At 40.5% G+C, this 23,517-nt stretch overlaps 6 protein-coding genes across 9 annotated transcripts; 4 read left to right on the plus strand and 2 right to left on the minus strand.

Moving 5' to 3' along the window:
* Window positions 1-152: 152 nt before the first annotated feature.
* On the plus strand, window positions 153-2,589 carry LOC17898427 (serine-threonine kinase receptor-associated protein). The gene is made up of 8 exons (XM_006305251.2): window positions 153-428; window positions 533-653; window positions 922-1,057; window positions 1,190-1,271; window positions 1,412-1,587; window positions 1,673-1,810; window positions 1,904-2,043; window positions 2,123-2,589. Exons 2-8 carry the CDS (start codon window positions 551-553, stop codon window positions 2,344-2,346), a joined length of 999 nt encoding a protein of 332 aa, XP_006305313.1. The 5' UTR covers window positions 153-428; window positions 533-550; the 3' UTR covers window positions 2,347-2,589.
* Window positions 2,590-2,718: 129 nt separating this feature from the next.
* LOC17897024 (pentatricopeptide repeat-containing protein At1g15480, mitochondrial) lies at window positions 2,719-5,408 on the plus strand. Of its 4 annotated transcripts, none has more exons than XM_006306993.2 (4): window positions 2,719-2,816; window positions 2,956-3,009; window positions 3,237-3,753; window positions 3,925-5,408. In XM_006306993.2, the coding sequence occupies exons 2-4, from the start codon at window positions 2,981-2,983 to the stop codon at window positions 5,170-5,172; spliced, it is 1,794 nt and encodes a 597-aa protein (XP_006307055.1). In that variant the 5' UTR covers window positions 2,719-2,816; window positions 2,956-2,980; the 3' UTR covers window positions 5,173-5,408. The 4 variants fall into 4 exon arrangements, with proteins under 4 accessions (XP_006307055.1, XP_023645289.1, XP_023645291.1 ...); XM_023789521.1 differs by having other exon boundaries at window positions 2,748-2,838; XM_023789523.1 differs by having other exon boundaries at window positions 2,778-2,838; window positions 2,953-3,009.
* A 934-nt stretch (window positions 5,409-6,342) lies between these two features.
* Window positions 6,343-8,957, plus strand: LOC17897243 (ADP,ATP carrier protein 2, chloroplastic). Its single transcript, XM_006306950.2, has 5 exons — window positions 6,343-7,278; window positions 7,427-7,681; window positions 7,767-7,910; window positions 8,009-8,356; window positions 8,444-8,957. Exons 1-5 carry the CDS (start codon window positions 6,499-6,501, stop codon window positions 8,771-8,773), a joined length of 1,857 nt encoding a protein of 618 aa, XP_006307012.1. The 5' UTR covers window positions 6,343-6,498; the 3' UTR covers window positions 8,774-8,957.
* A 276-nt stretch (window positions 8,958-9,233) lies between these two features.
* Window positions 9,234-12,135, plus strand: LOC17897063 (pentatricopeptide repeat-containing protein At1g15510, chloroplastic). The gene has a single exon (XM_006306253.2). It carries the CDS (start codon window positions 9,260-9,262, stop codon window positions 11,858-11,860), a length of 2,601 nt encoding a protein of 866 aa, XP_006306315.1. The 5' UTR covers window positions 9,234-9,259; the 3' UTR covers window positions 11,861-12,135.
* A 15-nt stretch (window positions 12,136-12,150) lies between these two features.
* LOC17900402 (ABC transporter G family member 40) lies at window positions 12,151-18,467 on the minus strand. The gene is made up of 22 exons (XM_023789033.1): window positions 17,984-18,467; window positions 17,756-17,876; window positions 17,573-17,661; window positions 17,371-17,455; window positions 17,091-17,250; window positions 16,921-16,997; window positions 16,783-16,836; window positions 16,318-16,710; window positions 15,961-16,242; window positions 15,533-15,849; window positions 15,297-15,457; window positions 15,102-15,205; window positions 14,857-15,013; window positions 14,582-14,769; window positions 14,171-14,503; window positions 13,796-14,086; window positions 13,634-13,717; window positions 13,408-13,541; window positions 13,104-13,331; window positions 12,851-13,022; window positions 12,502-12,756; window positions 12,151-12,411 (listed from the first exon to the last, which is right to left on the minus strand). The coding sequence occupies exons 1-22, from the start codon at window positions 18,313-18,315 to the stop codon at window positions 12,151-12,153; spliced, it is 4,278 nt and encodes a 1,425-aa protein (XP_023644801.1). The 5' UTR covers window positions 18,316-18,467.
* Window positions 18,468-20,907: 2,440 nt separating this feature from the next.
* Window positions 20,908-23,403, minus strand: LOC17897250 (L-type lectin-domain containing receptor kinase S.1). Its single transcript, XM_006304758.2, has one exon. The coding sequence runs from the start codon at window positions 23,067-23,069 to the stop codon at window positions 21,090-21,092; it is 1,980 nt and encodes a 659-aa protein (XP_006304820.1). The 5' UTR covers window positions 23,070-23,403; the 3' UTR covers window positions 20,908-21,089.
* Window positions 23,404-23,517: the final 114 nt, after the last annotated feature.

Here is a 23,517-nt window from a genome sequence, read left to right on the forward strand (position 1 = left end):
GGGGGTGGGGGATTTGAACAACTATAGTTAAATCCCTCCTGGTTAAGTAATAAGTTTAAAGTTATGGGGGCATATCATAAATAATACTAAATATAAGACCTTTACGCAAAAATCGAAAGGTTTCTTTGTTTCTGATTTCAGAGCGTAACTACCATCGTCGTCTCCGCGAGTTCTTCTCTGCGTTTAGGCCGTAGAAAAAACAAACCCAAAATTCCCCAAAAATTGAAAAAGGAATTTCTCCTTTTATCATTCATTCTTCTCTCACTTTTCTCGTTCCCAAATTTTCTAAATTTTTTTGATAAGTGTAAGATCCTCTTCAAGAGGATCTCTCTGGCAGGTCATAGTCACACATTCGTACCGATCAAACCACTCAGATTGGTCCTGTAACGCGATCTTCTCGCGAATCGAAAACGATTCATTATAATCTGGTATGCTTTCAATTTTGGATATTTTTAGCTTTAAGCGGAGAAATTGATCGTCTAGGCGAGCAAATCGTCTCACTGATTAGATTTTGTTCTTTATGGTTTGTTAGTGAATAGACAAAGAGAAGATGGGTGCTCCGTTAGTATGCCACGGGCATTCTCGTCCCGTCGTCGATGTGGCTTATAGTCCGGTGACCCCTGATGGGTTCTTCCTTATCAGCGCCAGCAAAGGTATAATCTTTCATACGAACGATTCAGTCTCGATCGATTTGTATTTGAATATCTGACTATGACCTTTACACGGAACTGTGCCTATTTTGGATCATGCATTTATGATTTGCATTGCGAATGTGCTTTGAACAATTGATCTGGCTGCCTCTTTCTTTTAATTTATCGTCTGTTTTGATTATTTTGGCTGATCTAATGGAGAAATTAGGATGATGAGTTCCTACATTTTTGTAACTCTAGCTGCGTCGTCTTCTGACTTTTGGATATTCAGATTCGAATCCGATGCTGAGGAATGGGGAGACTGGTGACTGGATTGGGACTTTTGAAGGACATAAAGGAGCAGTTTGGAGTTGCAGCCTTGATAAGAATGCTCTGCGTGCTGCCTCAGCTTCTGCAGATTTCACTGCGTATGTTCTTCTTCTTGATGCTTTAAGCTTATAGTTATGGGAGGTTATGTTTCCAGAACAAATAGGTTAACTGATATTAATTCCCTGAGACTGATACTGAGACTGTGTCTTTGTAACTATAACACATTTCAGGAAATTATGGAATGCATTGACAGGAGATGAATTGCACTCCTTTGAACACAAGCACATTGTCCGTGCATGTGCCTTCTCAGAGGTATACTCAGTTTCTTTTCCAACAAATACTGTTTTGATCACATTGCCAAGTTTCCGATATACAATGGTGGGATGTAAGATTCAATGTTGGTGTAATTTGTGTTTCTACTGTGGTCTGATGCACAACTAATTACATTCTAGGACACTCACCTTTTACTCACTGGTGGCATGGAGAAAATTATTCGGATATTCGATTTGAATCGGCCAGACGCACCGCCAAAAGAAATTGGAAATTCCCCTGGTTCAATCAGAACTGTCGAATGGCTTCATAGTGATAAAACTATCTTAAGCTCTTGCACAGATACCGGTGACATTAGGTATGCAACCATATCATTCCTGAGTTTCGACTCAGTCCTTTAGTATTCCTGGTTTAATTGTCCTTTTGTCATATGCCCTCTGTAGGTTATGGGACATAAGAAGTGACAAGATTGTTCAAACATTAGAAACAAAGTTCCCAGTTACTAGTGCTGAAGTAAGTCAGGATGGGCGATATATAACTACAGCTGATGGATCTAGTGTTAAATTTTGGGATGCCAATAGGTAAGTTTCAGATGTATATAATGCAGCCTCTGTTACAGTTTTATTGTTTTTCTTTGCCCCCTTTATGCTAGAGCTTATCTCCTTCTATCCTAGTTTTGGATTGCTGAAGAGCTATGACATGCCTTGCAATGTTGAATCGGCATCCTTGGAACCAAAACTCGGCAACTCTTTCATTGCTGGAGGAGAAGATATGTGGGTGCATAGGTTTGATTTCCAGACTGGTGAAGAGATTGGTACGTTTCTAGAGTGATTAATGGGGATTCGTTAATAGGAATCTGTATGTATCTTTTAAAGTCAAAGCCGTGAATGCAGGGTGCAACAAGGGTCACCATGGGCCAGTGCACTGCGTGAGGTATGCGCCAGGAGGGGAGTCATACACGTCAGGCTCAGAAGATGGGACAGTAAGAATATGGGTGGTGGGTTCGGTGAACCATGAGGAGAGCAATCCGAGCGGTCACGTGAAGCTTGTAGCAGAGGAGGTTGTGCGTAAAGCTGAAAGCCTGCGTATCAATGAGAAAACGGGAGAAGAGAAATGAAAGCATCATTAGCTTCTTTTTTTGGTCGAATGAAAACATCATCTGCTGATCCCACATAGATTCGTAGTTGGTTTTGAATGACCTTAATATGTGTCTGAGGGTTTTGCCTTTTAAGAGTATGTAGAGGAAATAAAACGAACATAATCTTCAACTCTAATTGAGTGGATAGTGAATCTAATCGAAATTTTGACAAGAAATTTGTATCATTGTCAAAAAATAATTAAAAATTTAGTCTTTCAGATATGCAACTTGGTCAAATATCAGAAAAGGTTTGCAATTTTTCAAATTGGTTTCTTATTGAGCCCAAGTTGAAAGACATGCCAAAATACTGTATAAAGAAAACAAACAACAAAAGAAAGAAGGGAAATAAGACGCAGTTAAAAAACCCTAAACCCTTCATTTTTGCTCTTTGCTCTCCTGGTTTTGGCTTTTCGGTCGTGCTCAATTCGTCTGCTCTCCAGTTTCACTCTGTAATCATCTCTTCTTTTTCTGGTATCTAATCTTGGTGAAGGAAATGCTTGACATTTGGTCAAAATCCGACCTTGTAAAAATGGTTTTTCTTCTTCTTCCATTTCTGATTTTGTTTGGTCTGTGTGTTTTACAAAGCAGATCAGTGCCGTGCCGGTGAGAAGAAATGTTCGCTCTTTCCAAGGTTTTACGGAGGTTAGCTTCCTCGATTATATATAGTTATATTAATTTCTTCTTAGACCATTTGAGATCCTTCTTAAGTTACTATTTCATTTGTCTTCTCTTACCCGAAATACGATATACAAGTAGATGAAACAACGACTAGTCTTTAGACGCGCCATGAAATGCTCCTTGTCTGTTATGAGTGGTGGTATTCAGAGTTTATGGTAATTGAGCAGCTTTCTATTATTTCTAATTTTCAGAAGCCAAAGTCTCCGACTAGGAGCTTACAATGCTGTGTACTCTAATCTAGATATACCATCGGGAGAAAGGACCGGTGCTATTGTTACAAATGCTTTGATACATGATAAATCTGAAGGTTTTCCTAGATTTTACGAGCTCTCTTGGTCTTCCTGTACCGGAAGACGTTCACTTTCCTCAGATGCTCGTGCTAAAACTGCCGGAGAGGAAGATGAAGAAGAGCTCGAAAACGGAAATTCCGACCTTGCAACTCCTGACCAGACTAGTGGTGATAGTGAAGATGAGGGGGACACTGAAGGAGCAGAACTGGAACTACTCGTCCCTGGTTCTGAGGCTGGTAAATTAGTGGTAGGCAGCAGATCATCGGAGCTGTTTAAGGCCATTGTTTCTGTCTCAGGTGTGGCTGTAGCGAGTGCACTTGATAAATGGATTGAAGAAGGAAAGGAGATCAACCGCACAGAGTTAGCAAACGCGATGTTAGAACTCCGTAAACGTCGCATGTATGGGAGAGCATTGCAGGTACACATTACGTTTTGTTTCTACATTAGCTGAATATTAATGTCGATCAGTTTGTTCATAATCAAAGAAACTAGCTTGGTTCTCAGTTTGGTGTCTAGACTTTAGATTTTGTCTGCTTTAGGTTTTTTAAGTGTCTTCTTTCATTTCTGCGTTGTATTGTTGTTTGTATAGATGACAGAATGGTTGGACGAACATAAGCAGTTTGAATTGGAGGAGAGAGATTATGCTTCTCGGCTTGATCTGATATCCAAGGTACGAGGCCTGTACAAGGGAGAAGTTTATATTGAAAGAATCCCGGAATCTTTTAGAGGGGAATTGGTCTACCGTACCCTCCTGTCAAATTATGCAGCGACAAGCAATGTGAGGAAAACAGAAGAAGTTTTCAACAAAATGAGGGACTTGGGATTCCCTCTGTCAACATTTGCTTGTGATCAGATGCTTATTCTTTACAGGAGGGTCAACAAGAAGAAAATAGCGGATGTGCTATTGCTGATGGAGAAGGAAAATCTGAAACCGAGTCTTAACACATACAAAATCCTGATTGATATCAAAGGATTAATGAATGACATAACTGGGATGGAACAAATTTTGGAGACAATGAAAAGTGAAGGTGTCGAGCTTGACCTTCGTGCACAATCTATCATTGCAAGAAACTATGCATCAGCTGGGCTAAAAGAGAAGGCTGAGAAAGTGCTGAAAGAGATGGAAGGTGAAAGCTTGGAGGAAAATCGGCATGTGTGCAAGGATTTGCTTTCCATCTATGGCTTTCTCCAAAGGGCGGATGAGGTGACTAGAATTTGGAAGATCTGTGAAGAAAAACCTCGTTACAACGAGTCCCTTGCTGCAATCTTGGCTTTTGGAAAGATTGATAAAGTCAAAGAAGCGGAGGCGATTTTTGAGAAGATATTGAAGATGGGTCATAGAGTTTCTTCTAATGTTTACTCCGTTCTCTTGAAAGTTTATATTGATCACAAGATGGTCTCAGAGGGTAAGGATCTTGTTAAGCAGATGTCAGACAGTGGGTGCAGTATTGGGGCCTTAACGTGGGATGCAGTGATCAAGCTCTATGTGGAAGTCGGGGAAGTTGAAAAGGCTGAGTCTGCGCTTAGCAAGGCAACACAGTCGAAACAGATAAAACCGTTGATGAGCTCCTTCATGCATGTGATGGACGAGTATGTGAAAAGGGGTGATGTCCACAACACAGAGAAAATCTTCGAGAGGATGAAGCAAGCCGGTTATCAATCTCGCTTCAGGGCATACCAAGCCCTTATCCAAGCTTATGTCAATGCCAAAGCTCCAGCTTACGGAATGAATGATAGAATGAAAGCTGATAACATCTTCCCCAACAAAGGATTAGCTGCTCAGCTCGCTAAAGCCGATCCCTTCAAGAAGACTCCTCTCTCTGATCTCTTAGATTGAGTTGTGTTGCAGCTACAACACCATCCGCCTTCTGAATCTTTGGTTTGATTGATCAACCTCTTATCCATGTTGGTAGAAACTTCAGTAGCTTAATTTAAATAAAAACCTCCTGAGTCTAGAATTCCTGATATATAAATAGTAGTAAAATGATGTTTACGATCATCATTACTCGTTTGGAATGTAATATTTGGAAAGCAAAAAAAAACAAATGGAACAAAAAAAAAATTCTAGATGCACGAGAAGGGGATATTAACGGGCTTCGTATTGGGTTTAGCTGAGAAAGCCCATTTCGTATGTGTTTATAAAGGTGACTGGGCTTCACGTGCATTGTCTCCACTAGACCTGTAATGTTTTTGCGACTGACATTATCGCTGATATTGATGAGACGTGGAGCTTTATAAGACGCAATTCATAAAAAGTTAGCTCCCACTTGTTTTTTTTTGGATTCTTGTCTAATTGAAGGGGAAGGGTGAAGGGATCTTCGCAGTCCCAACAACACACCTCATTGTCATTGGAGCCATTTCCCAAGTTGGTACACGTAAATCAAAGCCCTCGTTTCCATCAATCAAAATAACTTATCGAGATTTGCTTCTTTTTTCCTTTTTAGATCTCTCATTGTTTCATGAGCTGAGTTTACTAGGACCAATCTTTGTTTATTGAGTTTACTAAACTGAATAGTAAAGATACTAAATACTCATTTAAAATCTGCGACTATCAAATGCTAAACAATACTAATACAGTAATACCCATCAATTTGTCTTAAGAGTTTTCTATTAATTAAAAAGTAGAGCATGATGCATGCTGCTAGTAGATATTATATACCTATCAAAGTCGTTGTCTGATGTCTCTAATGGAAAAATACACACCTTTTTCTCAATAAACAATACGATTCTAAGGGGCACTCATTGTTGTACACAAGTTGCAGATTTTTTCTATAAACATTGCATATCAAAGTACCCAATTCACGCATTTTAATCATCTTTAAGTAATTAATAATTCTTCTTCATTTGACGAAATATGTGAAGTTAGCACGTCATTACAAAAAAAAATCACAAAATTCCGACACGTCATCTAATTGACAAGGATTATAGCTTCGAACATTTAGACGGTAATTACTACTAATTAGAAACCCCGTTAGGGTTTTTTTTGGTCCGAGGTGCCAAAATCCGCCCATTTCAGAAATTATTTCACTCCCACTGTCTAAATAAACAACTCTCTTCTCCTCTTACCCAGAGAGTCACCTTATCGTCTCTCTATCTCCTCCTTCCTATATCCCCCTTGCTCTCTGGGTTTTAGCTCCAGTGTTCAAGAGAGAGAGATAGAGAGATGGAAGGTCTCATTCAAACCAGAGGAATTCTCTCTTTACCTGCTAAACCCATCGGAGCTAGGAGGATTCTCCAACCTTCTCTTGGCTTAAAGCAAAGACTTTTCACCACAAACTTACCTGCCTTGTCCTTATCCTCTAATGGGCACACCAAATTTCAAGCCTTTCAGTCAATCCCACTTGGGATTTCGGTTTCCCACAAGGAGAGAAGCAGAGGATTCATCTGCAAGGCGGAGGCTGCGGCGGCCGGTGACGGGAATGTGTTCGACGAAGGAGACACGGCGGCTATGGCGGTATCACCTAAGATTTTTGGTGTGGAGGTCACGACTCTGAAGAAGATTGTGCCTTTAGGGCTTATGTTCTTTTGCATCCTTTTCAATTACACAATCCTTAGGGACACCAAGGATGTTTTGGTGGTGACGGCGAAAGGAAGTTCTGCTGAAATTATACCCTTTTTGAAGACATGGGTGAATCTTCCTATGGCTATTGGGTTTATGCTGCTATACACCAAACTCTCCAATGTTCTCTCCAAAAAGGCTCTCTTTTACACTGTTATTGTTCCTTTCATTGTCTACTTTGGAGCCTTTGGCTTTGTGATGTACCCTCTCAGCAACTTGATTCATCCTGAGGCTCTGGCTGATAAGCTCCTTGCAACGCTCGGCCCCAGATTCATGGGTCCTCTCGCAATTATGCGGATTTGGAGTTTCTGTTTGTTCTATGTTATGGCTGAGCTTTGGGGTAGTGTTGTGGTCTCAGTTCTCTTCTGGGGATTTGCCAATCAGGTGAATACACTCCTCTTTTTTCTGATACTACTTGTCCTACATAGACTTATGGTAATAAGTTAGGCAGTCTTTGAAGATTTGGAACCCTTTTTGAGTCAAATATCTATGCTGTTTGTGAATTAACTTGCATGCAATCTTTTAATGGCAGATTACAACGGTTGACGAAGCCAAAAAGTTCTATCCTTTGTTTGGACTGGGGGCCAATGTTGCACTTATTTTCTCAGGAAGAACTGTGAAATATTTCTCTAATATGAGAAAGAATCTTGGCCCTGGAGTTGATGGCTGGGCTGTTTCATTAAAAGCTATGATGAGTATTGTCGTGGGGATGGGCCTCGCCATCTGTTTCCTCTACTGGTGGGTGAATAGATATGTGCCTCTCCCAACCCGTAGCAAGAAGAAGAAGGTAATTATGTGGCTGAACATACAAAATACTATGTTTTCTATGTAATTAAATGCGCCGCTTATGAGGTTTCTTCTGATTTGGACAGGTGAAACCACAAATGGGAACAATGGAGAGCTTGAAGTTCTTGGTGTCATCACCATACATTAGGGATCTTGCTACTTTGGTGGTTGCATATGGAATTAGTATCAATCTTGTCGAAGTCACATGGAAATCAAAGCTTAAAGCTCAGGTTAACAAAATCTTCATTGACAATGTATTGTTTACTACTACTACTACTACTACAACACTTTCATCTAAGAACCTTAAAAATCCTTTCTTTCAACGCAGTTCCCTAGCCCGAACGAGTACTCAGCATTTATGGGAGACTTCTCAACATGCACGGGTATTGCAACATTCACAATGATGCTTCTCAGCCAATATGTGTTCAAGAAGTATGGTTGGGGAGTAGCTGCAAAGATCACGCCAACTGTTCTGCTATTGACCGGCGTTGCCTTCTTCTCTCTGATACTGTTTGGTGGCCCATTCGCACCAGTGGTTGCCAAGCTTGGTATGACACCACTACTCGCAGCTGTGTACGTAGGTGCCCTCCAGAATATTTTCAGCAAGAGCGCCAAGTACAGCTTGTTCGATCCTTGCAAAGAAATGGCTTATATCCCATTGGACGAGGACACCAAGGTTTCTCACTTTTTCTCTTAAAGAAAGTAGTTGCATTCTTTTGATCTTGGGTTTTTACAGGTTGCGGTTTGTGCCATTGATTTGCAGGTTAAAGGCAAAGCTGCAATTGACGTAGTCTGCAATCCATTGGGGAAATCAGGCGGTGCCCTAATCCAGCAGTTCATGATCCTTACATTCGGCTCACTCGCCAACTCCACACCTTACCTTGGAATCATCCTGCTCGGTATAGTCACTGCATGGTTAGCTGCAGCTAAGTCGCTGGAGGGACAGTTCAACACTCTTATGTCTGAAGAAGAACTTGAGAAGGAATTGGAGAGAGCTTCATCAGTCAAGATTCCTGTCGTGTCTAAGGAGGATGCGCCACCAGGAGAATCCGCGAGCCAGCTATCGGAGAAATCTACTCCAACCAACATTTAGATGAGGACAGGATAAAACTTTGTTTGGGATTGGTTGTGTGACTGTTTTGACGTTTTGGTCGGAGTGAGATTTTGATAGTGTGAGAAGCCCTGAAATTAATCATTTAGTCATATGTTTTTTCGTTGTTGCTCTTCTCTTGATACCAACCAATACGAAAGTAATAAATGTTTCAAGTTCAATAATCTTTACTCTGTCCTCACTGTGTTGATTCAACCCAATATGTATATCACATTTAGATTAAAGTGACTCAACTCCAGTCATTTTAAAATTATACCTAAAAGATTCTAACCAATTTTGGTGAACAAACAGCTCACGATTACAAAATAATTGTGGGAGTAAATTAAGGCGAAAACGACGAAGTTTTGAAGTGAAAAGATCATCCGTTAATGAAGAAGAAGTTTTGTCGACTTTATCTTCTCGCCTTAAAACCCCAAATGTAAAACCTCTACGAGGTGTGACCATGTTCTTTGCTCTGTCTCTCCTACGATGGCGTCTTCTGCTCAAAGTCCTTACTTTTATCTCAATCCGGGCAAGTCCAACTCTTTCCAGAGCAAGGCTTTCAAGTACAGAAACGTTCATTTCTATTGGAATTTTGGAATTCGGAAACTTTTCTTGAGAAAATCTCAAGGACTATCTGTTCTTAGCTCGAGTTCTAGCAGTACCCACTTTTCGAATTCTCAATTACATGGGCTATGCGCCAACGGGAAGCTGGAGGAAGCTATGAAGCTTCTCAATTCTATGCTGGAGTTGCGGGTTCCTGTTGACGAAGATGTGTTTGTGGCTTTGGTCAGGCTGTGCGAGTGGAAGAGAGCGCAGGAGGAAGGTTCTAAGGTTTACTCCATTGCTCTCAATTCCATGAGCAGCCTGGGTGTTGTACTCGGTAACGCGTTTCTCGCTATGTTTGTGAGGTTTGGTAATTTGGTCGATGCCTGGTATGTTTTTGGTAAAATGTCTGAGAGAAACTTGTTTTCTTGGAATGTGTTGGTCGGTGGCTACGCAAAGCAAGGCTATCTTGACGAGGCGATGTGTTTGTATCATAGGATGTTGTGGGTTGGTGGTGTGAAACCTGACGTCTATACATTCCCCTGTGTATTGAGAACCTGTGGAGGTATACCTGATTTAGCTCGAGGAAGAGAGGTTCATGTTCATGTGGTTCGCTACGGATATGAATTGGATATTGATGTAGTGAATGCTTTGATTACTATGTATGTGAAGTGTGGTGATGTGAAGAGCGCGAGGTTGCTTTTTGATAGAATGCCTAGGAGAGATATAATCTCGTGGAACGCAATGATCTCGGGGTATTTTGAGAATGGGATGTGTTATGAAGGATTGGAGCTATTCTTTGCAATGCGTGGGCTTTCCGTTGATCCTGATTTGATGACCATGACAAGTGTTATCTCTGCTTGTGAGCTTCTTGGAGCTGGAAGATTAGGAAGGGATATTCATGCTTATGTGATAAGCACGGGTTTCGCTGTTGACATATCTGTCTGCAACTCTTTAACGCAGATGTACTTAAATGCTGGGTCATGGCGTGAAGCGGAAAAGCTGTTCAGCAGAATGGAGCGTAAAGACATTGTCTCATGGACCACTATGATTTCAGGCTATGAGTATAATTTTCTTCCCGAGAAGGCCATAGACACTTACAGAAAGATGGATCAAGATTCTGTGAAGCCAGACGAGATAACAGTAGCTGCTGTTCTATCTGCTTGTGCTACTCTAGGTGATCTTGACACAGGTGTTGAGATCCATAAGCTTGCAATTAAGGCAAGGCTCATTTCCTATGTGATTGTTGCAAACAATCTCATTAATATGTACTCGAAGTGCAAATGCATTGATAAGGCCTTGGACATCTTTCATAACATCCCACGCAAGAATGTTATATCTTGGACATCGATAATTGCAGGGCTAAGACTCAACAACCGGTGTTTTGAGGCCTTGATATTCTTCAGACAAATGAAAATGGCGTTGCAACCAAATGCAATAACCTTAACAGCTGCATTAGCAGCTTGTGCTAGAATCGGGGCTCTGATGTGTGGGAAAGAGATTCATGCTCATTTACTGAGAACAGGAGTGGGGCTTGATGATTTTCTTCCAAATGCACTCTTAGACATGTATGTAAGGTGTGGGAGAATGAACATTGCTTGGAATCAGTTCAACTCACAGAAAAAAGATGTCTCATCGTGGAACATTCTCCTAACTGGATATTCAGAACGGGGTCAAGGGTCGGTGGTGGTGGAGCTATTTGACAAAATGGTTAAGTCCAGAGTAAGGCCAGATGAGATTACATTCATCTCATTGTTATGTGGTTGTAGCAAATCCCAAATGGTGAGAGAAGGTTTGATGTACTTCAGCACTATGGAGGAGTATGGTGTTACCCCAAACTTGAAGCACTATGCTTGCATGGTTGATTTGCTTGGTCGTGCAGGAGAGTTAGAAGAAGCACACAAGTTTATTCAGAAAATGCCAGTAACCCCAGATCCAGCCGTATGGGGAGCTTTGCTTAACGCTTGCAGGATTCACCGCAACATTGATCTTGGTGAGCTATCAGCGCAGCGCATATTTGAGCTGGACAAAGATAGTGTTGGGTATTACATTCTGTTATGTAATATGTATGCTGATTGTGGGAAATGGAGAGAAGTTGCAAAAGTGAGAAGAATGATGAAAGAAAACGGGCTAACGGTTGATGCAGGATGCAGTTGGGTTGAAGTAAAGGGTAAAGTTCACGCCTTTCTTAGCGATGACAAGTACCATCCTCAAACAAAAGAGATCAACACTGTTTTAGAGGGGTTCTATGAGAAAATGAGTGAAGCTGAGCTTACTACAAGTTCAGAATCGAGTTCTATGGATGAGACAAAGATATCGAGAGATGAGATATTCTGTGGACATAGCGAAAGAAAAGCCATTGCATTTGGTTTGATCAATACGGTCCCAGGAATGCCTATTTGGGTAACAAAGAATCTCAATATGTGTGAAAGTTGCCACGATACAGTAAAGTTCATCTCCAAAACAGTAAGAAGAGAAATCTCAGTAAGAGATGCTGAGCATTTTCACCACTTTAGAGATGGAGAATGTTCATGTGGAAGTTAGAAAGAAAAAATAGGAGGAATACACGCATTAAGGGATTGTTTAAGATTATTTACACAGGAAACCTGGATTATATTTGGCTTTGTTTTGTCTGTTACACTTCTTATAAGATAGGAACTTCTCTGTATGTAACATTAGTTAGGGGATTCAATCTAAATCCAGTGTTGTTGATCATCCTTTTATTAATATCAATACGGCATTACAAACAAGAAAAATGAACAGTATAATAAACAAAAAATGTATTTCTTATGTTACAGAAAGTAGAATGCAAAAAAAAAGAACTACTTAGACTCTTATCGTTTTTGGAAATTGAAACTCTTGATTCCGACAGCAAAGATAACGGCAAAGAGTAAAGGGAAGATGACGTTCATGGCGGCGACCACTCCCAAGAAACCTTCTCTGTATCCATAGAATTCTCTAATGTATTGCTTCACAGTAGTTTCACTATCAGCCATAGTCTCCGTGATATCACCGAACTGTGATACGATTAACCCATATAATGTCCATGCAACTGGGCAAAGCCAGTAGTACCATTCCCACCATACTGGCATACTCTGTTTCATACAAAAGTTTAGGGTCAATATTTAATACTAAAAAAAGTTTTGGCCCATTTTGAAATTAAAGAACAATAACAGTTGACTTACGGGACGAGGGATGAGGAAACCGGAGAAGAGATTCCAGATGCCGTAGAAAGCGGAGGAGACGACGGAGGCGATGTGGTGGTTAGGCGTCATAGCCACAGCCATCATGCCGTAGAAGGTGAAAGTTAAGAATGATCCGTACATAAAGAAGAGGTACCAGAAGAACTTCGCCGCCGTCCACTCGAACCCTATCATCGCGTACACGATGAGACCATACACCACCGCTTGCACGAGGACGTATGGTATCTCGATGAAAACCTAGGGAAATCAAAGAAGAGATTTTTCATGAATTTTTGGGATGTTGGGTGTGAAAAAAATGTGAACTTTCACTCGGATGGTTCTTTTGAATTACCTGAGCGAAAGCATAAGGCATGGCAGAGTACATTCCAGCGGCTTGTTCTCTGTAAAAGACTGTTCTTTCGACGTTGACGACTGGTTGCACTGAAGCGGCGTTTTGTAACCCGAGGAAGAGAACGGCTGTGTACATTGAACCCATTGCATTGGATAAGTCCTGTCTCGTTTTCCTGCAAGATGAAAAAAAAAAAACTCAAATCAGACCAATCTCGAGACCTAGCATGAAGGTTTTTTTGGAACGTTTTGCTTACGTTTTGCCTCCAAGGTCCCAGAACATTGTGCCGAACATGAGAGCAATGCCAATGGTAAAGAGGAATCTGACGGCGGTGTAAGGAGGGTTTCTCCAGTAGGACCAGTGCTGTTTCCATAGAGAAGCCATACATTGTGTCCAGAAGGATTGCGAGTATTGTGTTGGGAAATACAGATCTTTTGATCCTGGAGCTGGCTGGCTTAGCTCCTTGATAAGCTCCTTGTTTCTCCTATTAGAGAGAAAGTTATTGGTGAGATAAAATCCTGCTGTAATTCGATTTCAACTTGACTGTAAAATGTTCTTACTTGTATAGGTCTGAATTTTTGTAGAGTTGGGCAAAATCGACTCCTAAAGCCGCTTCTTGAGATGTGTTTGAGACTTCAAGCATCCAGGTTGCTGGGTTGTACCCTTCTGTGATCTTGTTGATTCCTTGAATACTCTGTTTCAGTGTCAACAATACATATTCAGTCCATGTTTGCTTCTTCCAATCTAATTTAAGATTATCGTGATCATCTCTGTCGTATATATTACCTCGAAATAGTTGATCAGATGGGTTGATTCGTGGCCAAGAGGTCCAACATAGATTTCCTCACCTCCGCGCTTCAGCAAAAATAACTGCATATGCATAACCAAACATGTTACAAATGATTGAAAGTCCTTTTTCATATTCATTTTGAATGTAATTTTTAATACCTCATCAAAGGCTTCAAAGATGTCGATACTAGGCTGATGAATGGTACAGACGACGGTTCTGCCAGTGTCGACCGTGTTCCTCACAGTCCTCATAACGATGGCAGCAGCTCGTGCATCCAATCCTGAAGTAGGTTCATCCATGAAGATGATGGAAGGGTTTGCAACCAGCTCCACTGCAATGGTCAGTCTCTTTCGTTGCTCTGTTGACAACCCGCTCTCACCAGGTAGTCCAACCAGTGCTTGCCTAAGCGGGGTTAACTCCACCAGCTCCATCACTTCCTCTATGAACATCTGTACCAAAACAACAACCAAGATTGTTAGTATAATTTCAGTTTCCTCATTTTGCTTCTGGAAATGATAATGTCTCTGAATAACCTTTCTCTTGTTTGCATCAACGTCTTTAGGTAATCGGAGCCAGGCTGAGTAAACCAAGGACTCATAAACAGTGACATGTGGGGAATGAATATCAGTTTGTTCACAGTATCCTGAGATACGGGCAAATGTTTTTTGATTTTTAGGATAACCGGAAATGGTGATGTTGCCATCAATATAACCACCGGTTTTCCTTCCAGCAAGTACATCCATCAGAGTGGTTTTGCCAGCGCCAGAGACACCCATGAGAGCCGTGAGCACGCCTGGCCTGAATGCACCATTCACACCTTTCAACAGGACAAGTCTGTCTTCGTGTGTGCCTTGCTCTATCATTTCCTGTGCAGAAGAAATCACAAGAAAGATTAGTAGGAAATTTCTTGCATTAATGAAGAAATCCTTGAGCAAGGATATTACCTGGGGCATGTCAACTGAGTATACAACATTGTCAAAGGTAATTGAATGTGGCTCAAATGGTAGCACCATTCCTCTTTTTTTATTGGCACCGGCTTCAACTACACCGTCTGACTGAGCAGACTGAAGTTCTGTCTCGTTCCCATCACTTGCAGGCTCTTCTGTAATAACAGCTTGAGGCTTTCCCAAGGCTGTACGCAAAGAAAGTTCACAGAGTTTTGAGATAAACAGCTTTTGTAATAGAAGATATAATCAAGCACAATAGAGTGATTACATACAGTTCAGAAACGTCAGAGCCAGCGTGAAACCAAAGTTGAACAATATGACGAATCCAAGTAAGGCTCCAGTTCCAATCCAGTACCAGTATGCATGGGGTAAGAACCCACGAGACTTGAGGACAGTAACTCCAAGTGTTTGGTTTGAGTTTTGAACAGCCTGTAATACAAACAACGTATCAGTCATGTCTAAAAGGATATACCTTCTTCCGTATCTAGAGGGGATAGGGGAGGAGGGTGATACTTACTCGACTCCAACTGTGTCCGAAGAACTCGTTAGCCATGATTGCGTTTTGTCCATACATAATTGGGGAGATCCAATAACCCCATATCCACCATTTCTTAATGTCCTCTGTTTTGATCAGGTCAATGAAAAAACAGTGATGAGCTGTTGGTATGAGTATATGGAAAGTGGGCACAAATGTATGTGCATGAACTCATACCTCGTGCAAGTACCACACCACCCAAGGCAAAGAAGACGAGCATCGCAAATGCACCAAATGTGTTTGCTACGATCATGTTTCTTCCCAATGCTGCCACTAGTTTAAACAATGCAGAAGCCATCTGGTTCATGAGCACGAGCAGAATATACTGCTTAAACAGCCTACAGAAAACCAAGAGAACTCTTAGCAGATCCTCCATAAGTATTCACGTTTACTTGTTTGGTATATGTATGTACCTTCCAACGTTGGGATCAAAGCCAATGACGTAGTAAGTGATGAATGTTGTGAGAGCTGCTTCAATAAAGCTTATAGGGATCTTGAGGAGCCAAGGAGGCAGAGAGTATACCCATGCAGGGTAGAAGAGAAGATCTCTTTGTTTGTAAAACACAGGAAGTTTTGCAATGGTCATTGAAAGCTCGGACATTCCATTGAACATGAGCATCATAAGAATGAAGAACAAGGCTCCAGTGTAAAGATTTCCATCCACCTCAGTCTTCTTTTGCAGTTCCGTCCGAAAGAAAAGCGTCATAGTCAAGAATGCCATTACTAGTAGCTGTAAACACATGGAAGCAAAGAAAGCAACAACGTTTCCATGATTCTGTCTTGGAGACAAGGATATTTTATATCAGGATGTAAAGAATTGGTACCATGTGTGATCACTTACTTGTCCAAATTTGAAGTAGTAAACAAAGGAATTTCGTTTCATGAGTAAGTATTCTCTTGAGAAGCTTGTCTTGACAAGTTCTTTTATTCCAACTCCATACTTCTTGGTGGTTAAAGCAGCCGGATGGCTCTTTGTCTTGTCAAAGGGCAAAGCGAGCTCATCTCCCAATCTCCGCCCAACGTGGAATGATTGAAACGCCTCTGCAAACTCCCTCACTCTTATGAACCTGTAAGGCTTATCAGGTTGTGCCCAATACTGCATTTGGTCTTTCTTTGATGTCACCTGCCAGAGTAGTCATCGATAAAGACATGGAACAAAATCACTCATATAATTTTGTTCTGATGAATCAAGTCTTACTTCTTGAAGGAAATCAGCGACGCCTTTTCTTGGAGGACATTTGAATCCCATGGTCTCAAAGAACTCCACGACATGATCGCGAGGTCCCTCATAGATGATCTCACCTTCTGCAATGAGAATGATATCATCGAAGAGATTGAATGTCTCTGGCGCAGGCTGAAGGAGAGAGATCAGAGCTGTCCCATTGAAGATATGAACATAGTTTCTGAGGGAGTTCACTATCTGGTACGTTGTTGAGCTATCTAAACCAGTCGATATCTCGTCCATGAACAGAGCCCTCGACGGTCCAACCAGCATTTCACCTGTAGTAACACGCTTCTTTTGTCCTCCGGAGATACCTCTCAACATGTCATCACCAACCATAGTGTCTGCGCAGACCTCAAGACCTAAGATCTGTAGAATTTACCAAAGAGCTTAGATGGTTTCTAGCATAAGACTTTCATAATTCTCTTAATGAAACTATACCTTGAGGGTATAATCTGTCATCACATTTGTTTCTTCACCTGCTGTTGACAAGGCCTGTAAAGGAATAATAGTTATGAGAAGCCCTATTCACAAGGTTGAAGTTTTGAGGGAAGTAATACAAGTTATATAGTAACTAACCTTCATGAAGACATCAATATCAGGGTCAGGTTTTATGTTTGCTTCTTTCTCCCTTCTTGCCAATTCCGACAACATATCTAATGCGTAACGAAAACATAGGTGATTTAGCAAAAACCAACATAGCGAAATGTGTTGAGAAAATAGAAAACGAGGAATTGTTAAAAACTCACCATAACGCGAACCGACACCTTGGAAACGAGCGGCGTAAGCAAAAGTCTCCCGAACAGTCATTTCACCTATATGAACATCGTTTTGGCCGATATACGCAGCTGTTCTTTGTGGCACAAACTCGTTCATTCCATGACCATTGTATGTCACTTTTCCAGTTTGCTACAAGACCAAAGAATGAAATTTATAATTGATTCACACAAATCATACTATTGTAGATAAAAACAAAAAAACAAAACAACACTCACATGAAATTCACAAAATAAAGAGATATGGTAGTACCTTTAGTTCTTGATCAAGCTTTCCCGCCAAGGCAAGCAAGAGGGTCGTTTTACCAGAACTTGGAGGACCCAAGAGCAGAGCCATCCTGCACAATTCAAAAATGGTCATCGGTCAACAAGTTCTAAGTATCTTTCAACAATTTCTGAATAAAAAATACTTTCAAGTTTTTAAAAATGGTTTTAAAGGGACTCTAAAGATTCACCTGCCAGGCTTGACGATTCCGTTGACGTCGTTGAGTATAGTGAACTTCTTCTTTCGGTTTGGAACAAGGTGCAGAGTATTCAGGAACTTCTGTTAATATCAATGAAGAAGGAATCATCTGTTAGAGAATTATTGTTTTTGTTTGAATACCAAAGAAACGAATTAAGTAAAAACTCATTCTTACATCTGCAAAGTTGGACATGAAATTAACGAACGTCGGTAAAGCTCTGCCTCCAACATGAACCTCTGCTTCAATTTTTAGATTTTCAAACCGAACTTCTATTGTCGGGAGATCGATTCCAACTCTGTAATTACACACAATAACATTGTAGTCCCGATATGAACCATCAAACAAAACAGAGCTACTCTGTTTTGATTAAAAGCTAAGCTAAAAGGAGAAGCTTTTTAATACCTATCGATACGTTTCTTGAGTTTCCATAGGAGCTTCTCATGCTCGTCGTCACCGACTTTGATGAGCCTCTCAAGCAGTTTCTTCGTATCCTGAAACCCGAGCTTCTGAATATCGATCTCATTGATGGCTCCTCCGGCGTGTGAGGCAGTGAGAATACCTTTCCTGAGACGATCGAAAGTGGGAAGCTTTTCAAGAGCAGCCCATCTCAAAGCTTCTTCATCGTCTTCTTCTCTAGACGACCTCGAGAAAATCTCCATTCCTGAATCTTTCCTCCACACCGACGAGTTTCTTCTCAAACTGTTACTCGCTTTCTGGAAGCTAGTTCCCTCCATTTTGTATCCAAGAAATCAAAAGCCTTCCTTTCTTTTTTATCTTCTCTCTTTTTTGTTTTTGGTTTATGTCAGATCAAAGATTTATTATAAAAAAAATGAAAGATTTATCAAAGAACAAGTTCTTTAGACATATATGAGAAAACTGAAGAGGGAGTTTTAGATGGAAGATGAAGTAAATGTAGGGGTTTGTGTTACGTATATATATATATATATATATAAGCATTGAGGAGATTTCACAATTTAGACACATGCATGTATATGTATGTCTCTTCTGAAGTCTTCACCAAGGTTGAAAAATCAGAGACGGAACGTGACGAATAAATATAAACGTTCAACGCTTTTCTCTCTTGTGGGCTTTTGAATTTCATAATAAAGAAAAGAAAGAAACTATTACGTCAGCTGTGACTCTGTCTGGGAAATCTAGAAGGAGCAATTAAAAAAAAAAGTCATTATTAATTGATCCCACCCTAAAGTCATAATAACTTTTATCTCAAGAATCGTGGTACAACAGTGTGAAACTGGAATTTCTTAAAAAAGGGTTTGAACATGATCATGTTTTTAATGTAGTATCAATCATGTTGCACAGTTTGTTTGTTTTTGTTTGTCTTTGTCATTATAAATGCAACCATATAACTTTAATATGGGCACAAAGATCTTTAGTTACAAGATCAAAAACACTTGAACGATTTCTAACGCGAGAAGAAAAAAAAGGGAATGTTGTAAAATACAAAATAGTGAGTTTGAAACGTTGACGATTCTCTATTCTCGTTAAGCTGTCATGGCAGCTGCTTGTTACTAATCCTAAATCCGCCATTATTTAATTGAATTGTATCATTCTTTGGACTTTTCATCTTTGAAAATATATAACAAAATAATATTTTAAGTATCTTCTGTTGATTTAAAACTAAATCTTGCATTTTAATAGATAATGTTATGTGTTTGGGGTTTCTTAATAATCCAATATATATGGAGTAGTTTATAGGTAATATTTAAATATAGATTGACTTCCCGATGGATAAAAGAGATACTATTATTTATGTAATGGTTAGAAAAAAAGGTACTGTTACACTACATACAGTTTGACCGATTTGTTTGGGGTCTTGTAAAAATAGTCCGAGTCGAAGATTCTAATCGAACCATGAATTGTGAAAGGTAGTCGTCGTTAACCTCTTCAAAACCCCCTAAATATTAATGACACAACCACTTTCTTAGAAGCTGCCAACTTCATACACTACATTTCTCTTCCAGTTTCATCGAGAACGTCTCGTCAGTACTATTCGCTTTTCCTTATAATTAGGGCGGCCATTTCTTTGTTTATTGGTAGGCCAATTAATTACGTCAAACTATTAGAGATGATTTGGTAAATTGTCGCTAAATCATATTTTATTCGTCCAAGTCGAACGTTTCTAGTTGAAAATAGTTTATTTATTTTCTAATTAATGGTGTTCCAAAAAAAAAAATTCTAATTAATTATAATTTACACAAACATGGATCATATTTCCTTGCACATATCGAGAGAGAATATACTGCTTGTAAATTAAGAGAGATTAAAGAAAAGTATTTACTAAGGCGGGGTTATTGGATCCCGTATTTTAATGGATTTTGATGTATTTTAAAAGTAGGCTGTTATTGAATCAAGTATTTGTTGATGTATTTTGAAATACATTAAAATCATTTGTTATTCAAAATGGATTTGAATTTCCTACGTTTTTGTTATAATGGATTTGATTGGATTTTTTAAGCGAGATCATGAGTAAAACAAATCCAATCATTTTCATCTGTATTTTGGAGGATTTCATGTAAATATATATTTAAAAAAAATTTTGTCTTTTTTTTTTATAAATTTAATCTCATTTTTTTCTTCATCACAGAAAGTTATAATCGTTTTATAGAATCACACCACAACCCATCAAAGTTACCGATGTTATGGAATCGATGTTCGAAAACTCATCGCGTCGCTTCAAGCAAGTTTCCCATTAAGATTTTGAATTAGAATTGTATAGAGCAATTGGAACACTGGAATTGAGCATAGTTTGAATCTGGATATGGAAAGGTCATCTCCATCACCATCGAAGGAGAAAGGTGACGATGGAAAATAATGATAATAAATTTATTCATTAATAAAGTTATATTGACTTAAAAAACCAAAACAATCCACGTTTTTTTGAAAAGTAAATCATCACAAATCCACTAAAACCACTTCCTAAATCCACGTTATATGCAGTAGAAATCCTTTGAACTTTTAAATCCATTAGTATTATAAGGTAATTAAAAACCTAAATCCAATAACACCCCCTAAGTCATAGAAGAAAAAAATATTAAGAAACAGGTGCTTACTACAGTATGTAACGTAGATATAATCTGGTTTTTTATTTCTGATTTAATTATGAGTTCATTCGTAATTATGCCTTGTAATTTTCTCTTTTTAATCGGAAAAAGAGTTTTTGAAAACTTTTGTTTTTATAATTCATGTTGCCATAGTAATTAGTTTCTGAATTCTAGATAATTTAAACACTTTATTACTCAAGTTGCATTCATATATAGAAAAAGAAAAAAGAAACATTACAAAAACCATTAAAATGAAAAAAAAAATACAAAAAAATGTCTGCTACGTACAGTACTTCTATAAATTTGTCTGGTAATGTCTTTGCATCTGAATAGGTTTTTGTACAATATCAACGGGCCTATTAGCCCATTTTGTATCTGTCTCAAATATACTATTCCTCTCACAAAAAACAAAAACAAAAGGCCATCAAAAACAAAAAAGAATCAACTCAGGCGTGAGCAGCCGCAGAGTCTGCGTCGGCGGCCGGCGTGAGGCCAGTCAACAAATCCTCTTGAGGTGACCCAAGCAGGAGTGAAACGATCTCTTTCATATTAGGCCGCTTGGCTGGATCAGGGTGACAACAAGCCAGACCTAACTTGAGCAACAATTCAACTTCCTCCATCGTCTCACACTCGCTCCTCACCCTCTCGTCCGCCGCATCAACCACTCTCCCTCCGCCGTACAAATCCCTAACCCAATCCACAAGCACCATATCTTCCTCCTCAGCGTACTCTATCGGCCTCCTCCCACAAACAACCTCCAACACCACCACACCGAAGCTGTACACATCGCTCCCCTCCGTAGGCGCCGCCGCAGACGCTAGCTCCGGTGCCAGATACCCTAACGTACCAACCACGCGAGTCGTGTTTGGAGCGCCACCGTGCTCATAAAGCTTGGCTAAACCGAAGTCCCCTAACCTGCCACGCATCTCGGCATCTAAAAGGATGTTACTTGATTTGATATCTCTGTGAATCACCACTTGGTCCCATCCATGGTGAAGATAGTTAAGCCCTTCCGCGACATCGTTAATCACCTGACGCCTTCTCCGCCACGGCATTGGCTCTTTCGGATTATCGAAGATCCACTGGTTAAGACTTCCGTTTGGCATGTAATCGTAGACAAGCATCAGCTCGTTTTTACGGCGACACCATCCTCTCATTTGAACCAGATTCTTATGCTGCAGCCTACCCATACTCGAGATCTCCGCCATGAATTCTCTCAAACCTTGCTTCGAATCGTGGTTCACGCATTTAACAGCGATCTCACTGTTGTTGTTGGGCAAAACCCCTCTGTAGACTTTGCCAAATCCGCCGGATCCAAGAAGACGATCGTTTGAGAAAACGTCCGTAGCGGCGGCGAGCTCTTCGTAGCTGAAACGGTGAGGCCAAAACTCTAACTCCCACTCCTCGACCTCTTCTTCTTCCTCCTCTTTTATTAGCTTCTTCCAAATCAAAAAAGCCCCAAATCCAATTAGCCCTAAGAAGACAACACAACCGATAACGATCCCGGCGATTGCGCCGGTTGAAAGAGAAGACGACGAAGATTTCAGCAAGAAAACAGGTAAATTCGTAGTGTTGATATCTCGAAGAGCTCCAGTATCACTCAAGCTCCAAGCTAGTATCCTTCTAGCTTCAACCCAATTCGTTTTGGAGGCAGAGAAGCCAACATACATATCGGTGGAGACGTAATTGGCGATAACCGGATCACGGAAGGTAAGCGTTGGCCGGAGAGGTCGACGCACACCGACGGGAGCGACGGAGACGTTGATCTCGAAGTTAGGGCCATCAAAATCAATCCAAGCTTGGACGTTTTGTCCATTACGCATATCAAAGGGAACGAAGCTTCTATTAACAGAATCGTAGTAAGCAGCGGTGACGGATGCGGTGGATTCAACGTTGTTAAGGTCAATCCCGATGTGGTTTCCGTCGATGTCGTTGACTTCAGAGTTCCGACCGGTGTCGAACTCGACGGCGAGGAGAGGAGCGTTGAATCGGACAGTGGTGTTAGTGAAGAGACCGAAGTACTGGCTGGAGAGGGCGTTTGGAGGGGAGGTGGAGTTGGAGAGGACGAAGCAAAGGCCAAAGCCAGGGCTTGTGGATATGTCAGGGAGGATGGAGAAGACGAAGGAAGTTGAGAAAGATGAGAGCCGGGTCGGGTTTCGAGTTGGATCGGGTATGATTGATAGCTTTCGCGGGTAAAAAGCGCGTCCGAGAGAGAGCGGATCGGAGTCGTTGATGAGGTTGATGACGCTGGATTCTATTCGGGAATCTTCGATGAGGACTACGTCGGTTCTGTTGGTTGCGGAGCTGAAGGAATTGTAGAGGAAATCAATTGCGGAAGAGGAACGGAGGAGAGGAGCTGCAAATATGAGGAGGATAAGGAGGAGATGGGATGATGGCCACTGCCGTCGCCGCCATTGCCTCCACATCTGCGTAGATTTTTCCGGTGGGAGGAGGAATGTGAATCTTTGGGGAAAGAGAAAAGCATAATAATGCCGCCGTCGAGCTTTTTATTTTCCTTATCTGTAACCAAATATTCAACCAAAGCAACAAGTGTGGGATAGAGAGAGAAGACGGTCAACGTCGGCGGCTTTGCAAAGTCAAAGGTCTTTTTTCTTACCTTTTTTTTTTTTTTGGTGACAGTTGAGAAATTAGAAAATGTCAAACCGGGTTTCTACCAAGCGGTTCAAGGATAGAACATTCTGGGCTTTTAATATGTGTATGTATGCCTTTAGGCCCAAAATAGACCCAGTAAATAACACACTACGGTTTATCTTATTGTATATGCTTTTTTCGTATGATTGTATACGTGGAATGTATAGCGACATGAGGATTTTAAAATTGATTCGCACAAGGACGCCAAGGAGAAGCATCTTT

This window comes from Capsella rubella, unplaced genomic scaffold (assembly GCF_000375325.1).
Source record: "Capsella rubella cultivar Monte Gargano unplaced genomic scaffold, Caprub1_0 scaffold_1, whole genome shotgun sequence".
Taxonomy (NCBI): Eukaryota; Viridiplantae; Streptophyta; class Magnoliopsida; order Brassicales; family Brassicaceae; genus Capsella; species Capsella rubella.

Coding starts and splice junctions, on each gene's coding strand:
- LOC17900402 (XM_023789033.1), bottom strand. CDS start 18,315: ATGGAGGGAACTAGCTTCCAGAAAGCGAGTAACAGTTTGAGAAGAAAC. Junction 16,711..16,782: donor TGACAGATTATACCCTCAAG/GTATAGTTTCAT, acceptor TAAATTCTACAG/ATCTTAGGTCTTGAGGTCTG. Junction 13,332..13,407: donor AAAAATTCAGACCTATACAA/GTAAGAACATTT, acceptor TCTCTCTAATAG/GAGAAACAAGGAGCTTATCA.
- LOC17897024 (XM_006306993.2), top strand. CDS start 2,981: ATGTTCGCTCTTTCCAAGGTTTTACGGAG. Junction 3,010..3,236: donor CTTTCCAAGGTTTTACGGAG/GTTAGCTTCCTC, acceptor TCTAATTTTCAG/AAGCCAAAGTCTCCGACTAG. Junction 3,754..3,924: donor TGTATGGGAGAGCATTGCAG/GTACACATTACG, acceptor TTGTTTGTATAG/ATGACAGAATGGTTGGACGA.
- LOC17897250 (XM_006304758.2), bottom strand. CDS start 23,069: ATGTGGAGGCAATGGCGGCGACGGCAGTGGCCATCATCCCATCTCCTC.
- LOC17897063 (XM_006306253.2), top strand. CDS start 9,260: ATGGCGTCTTCTGCTCAAAGTCCTTACTTTTATCTCAATCCGGGCAAG.
- LOC17897243 (XM_006306950.2), top strand. CDS start 6,499: ATGGAAGGTCTCATTCAAACCAGAGGAATTCTCTCTTTACCTGCTAAA. Junction 7,911..8,008: donor AATCAAAGCTTAAAGCTCAG/GTTAACAAAATC, acceptor CTTTCAACGCAG/TTCCCTAGCCCGAACGAGTA. Junction 8,357..8,443: donor CATTGGACGAGGACACCAAG/GTTTCTCACTTT, acceptor ATTGATTTGCAG/GTTAAAGGCAAAGCTGCAAT.
- LOC17898427 (XM_006305251.2), top strand. CDS start 551: ATGGGTGCTCCGTTAGTATGCCACGGGCATTCTCGTCCCGTCGTCGAT. Junction 1,272..1,411: donor GTGCATGTGCCTTCTCAGAG/GTATACTCAGTT, acceptor ATTACATTCTAG/GACACTCACCTTTTACTCAC. Junction 2,044..2,122: donor CCAGACTGGTGAAGAGATTG/GTACGTTTCTAG, acceptor CCGTGAATGCAG/GGTGCAACAAGGGTCACCAT.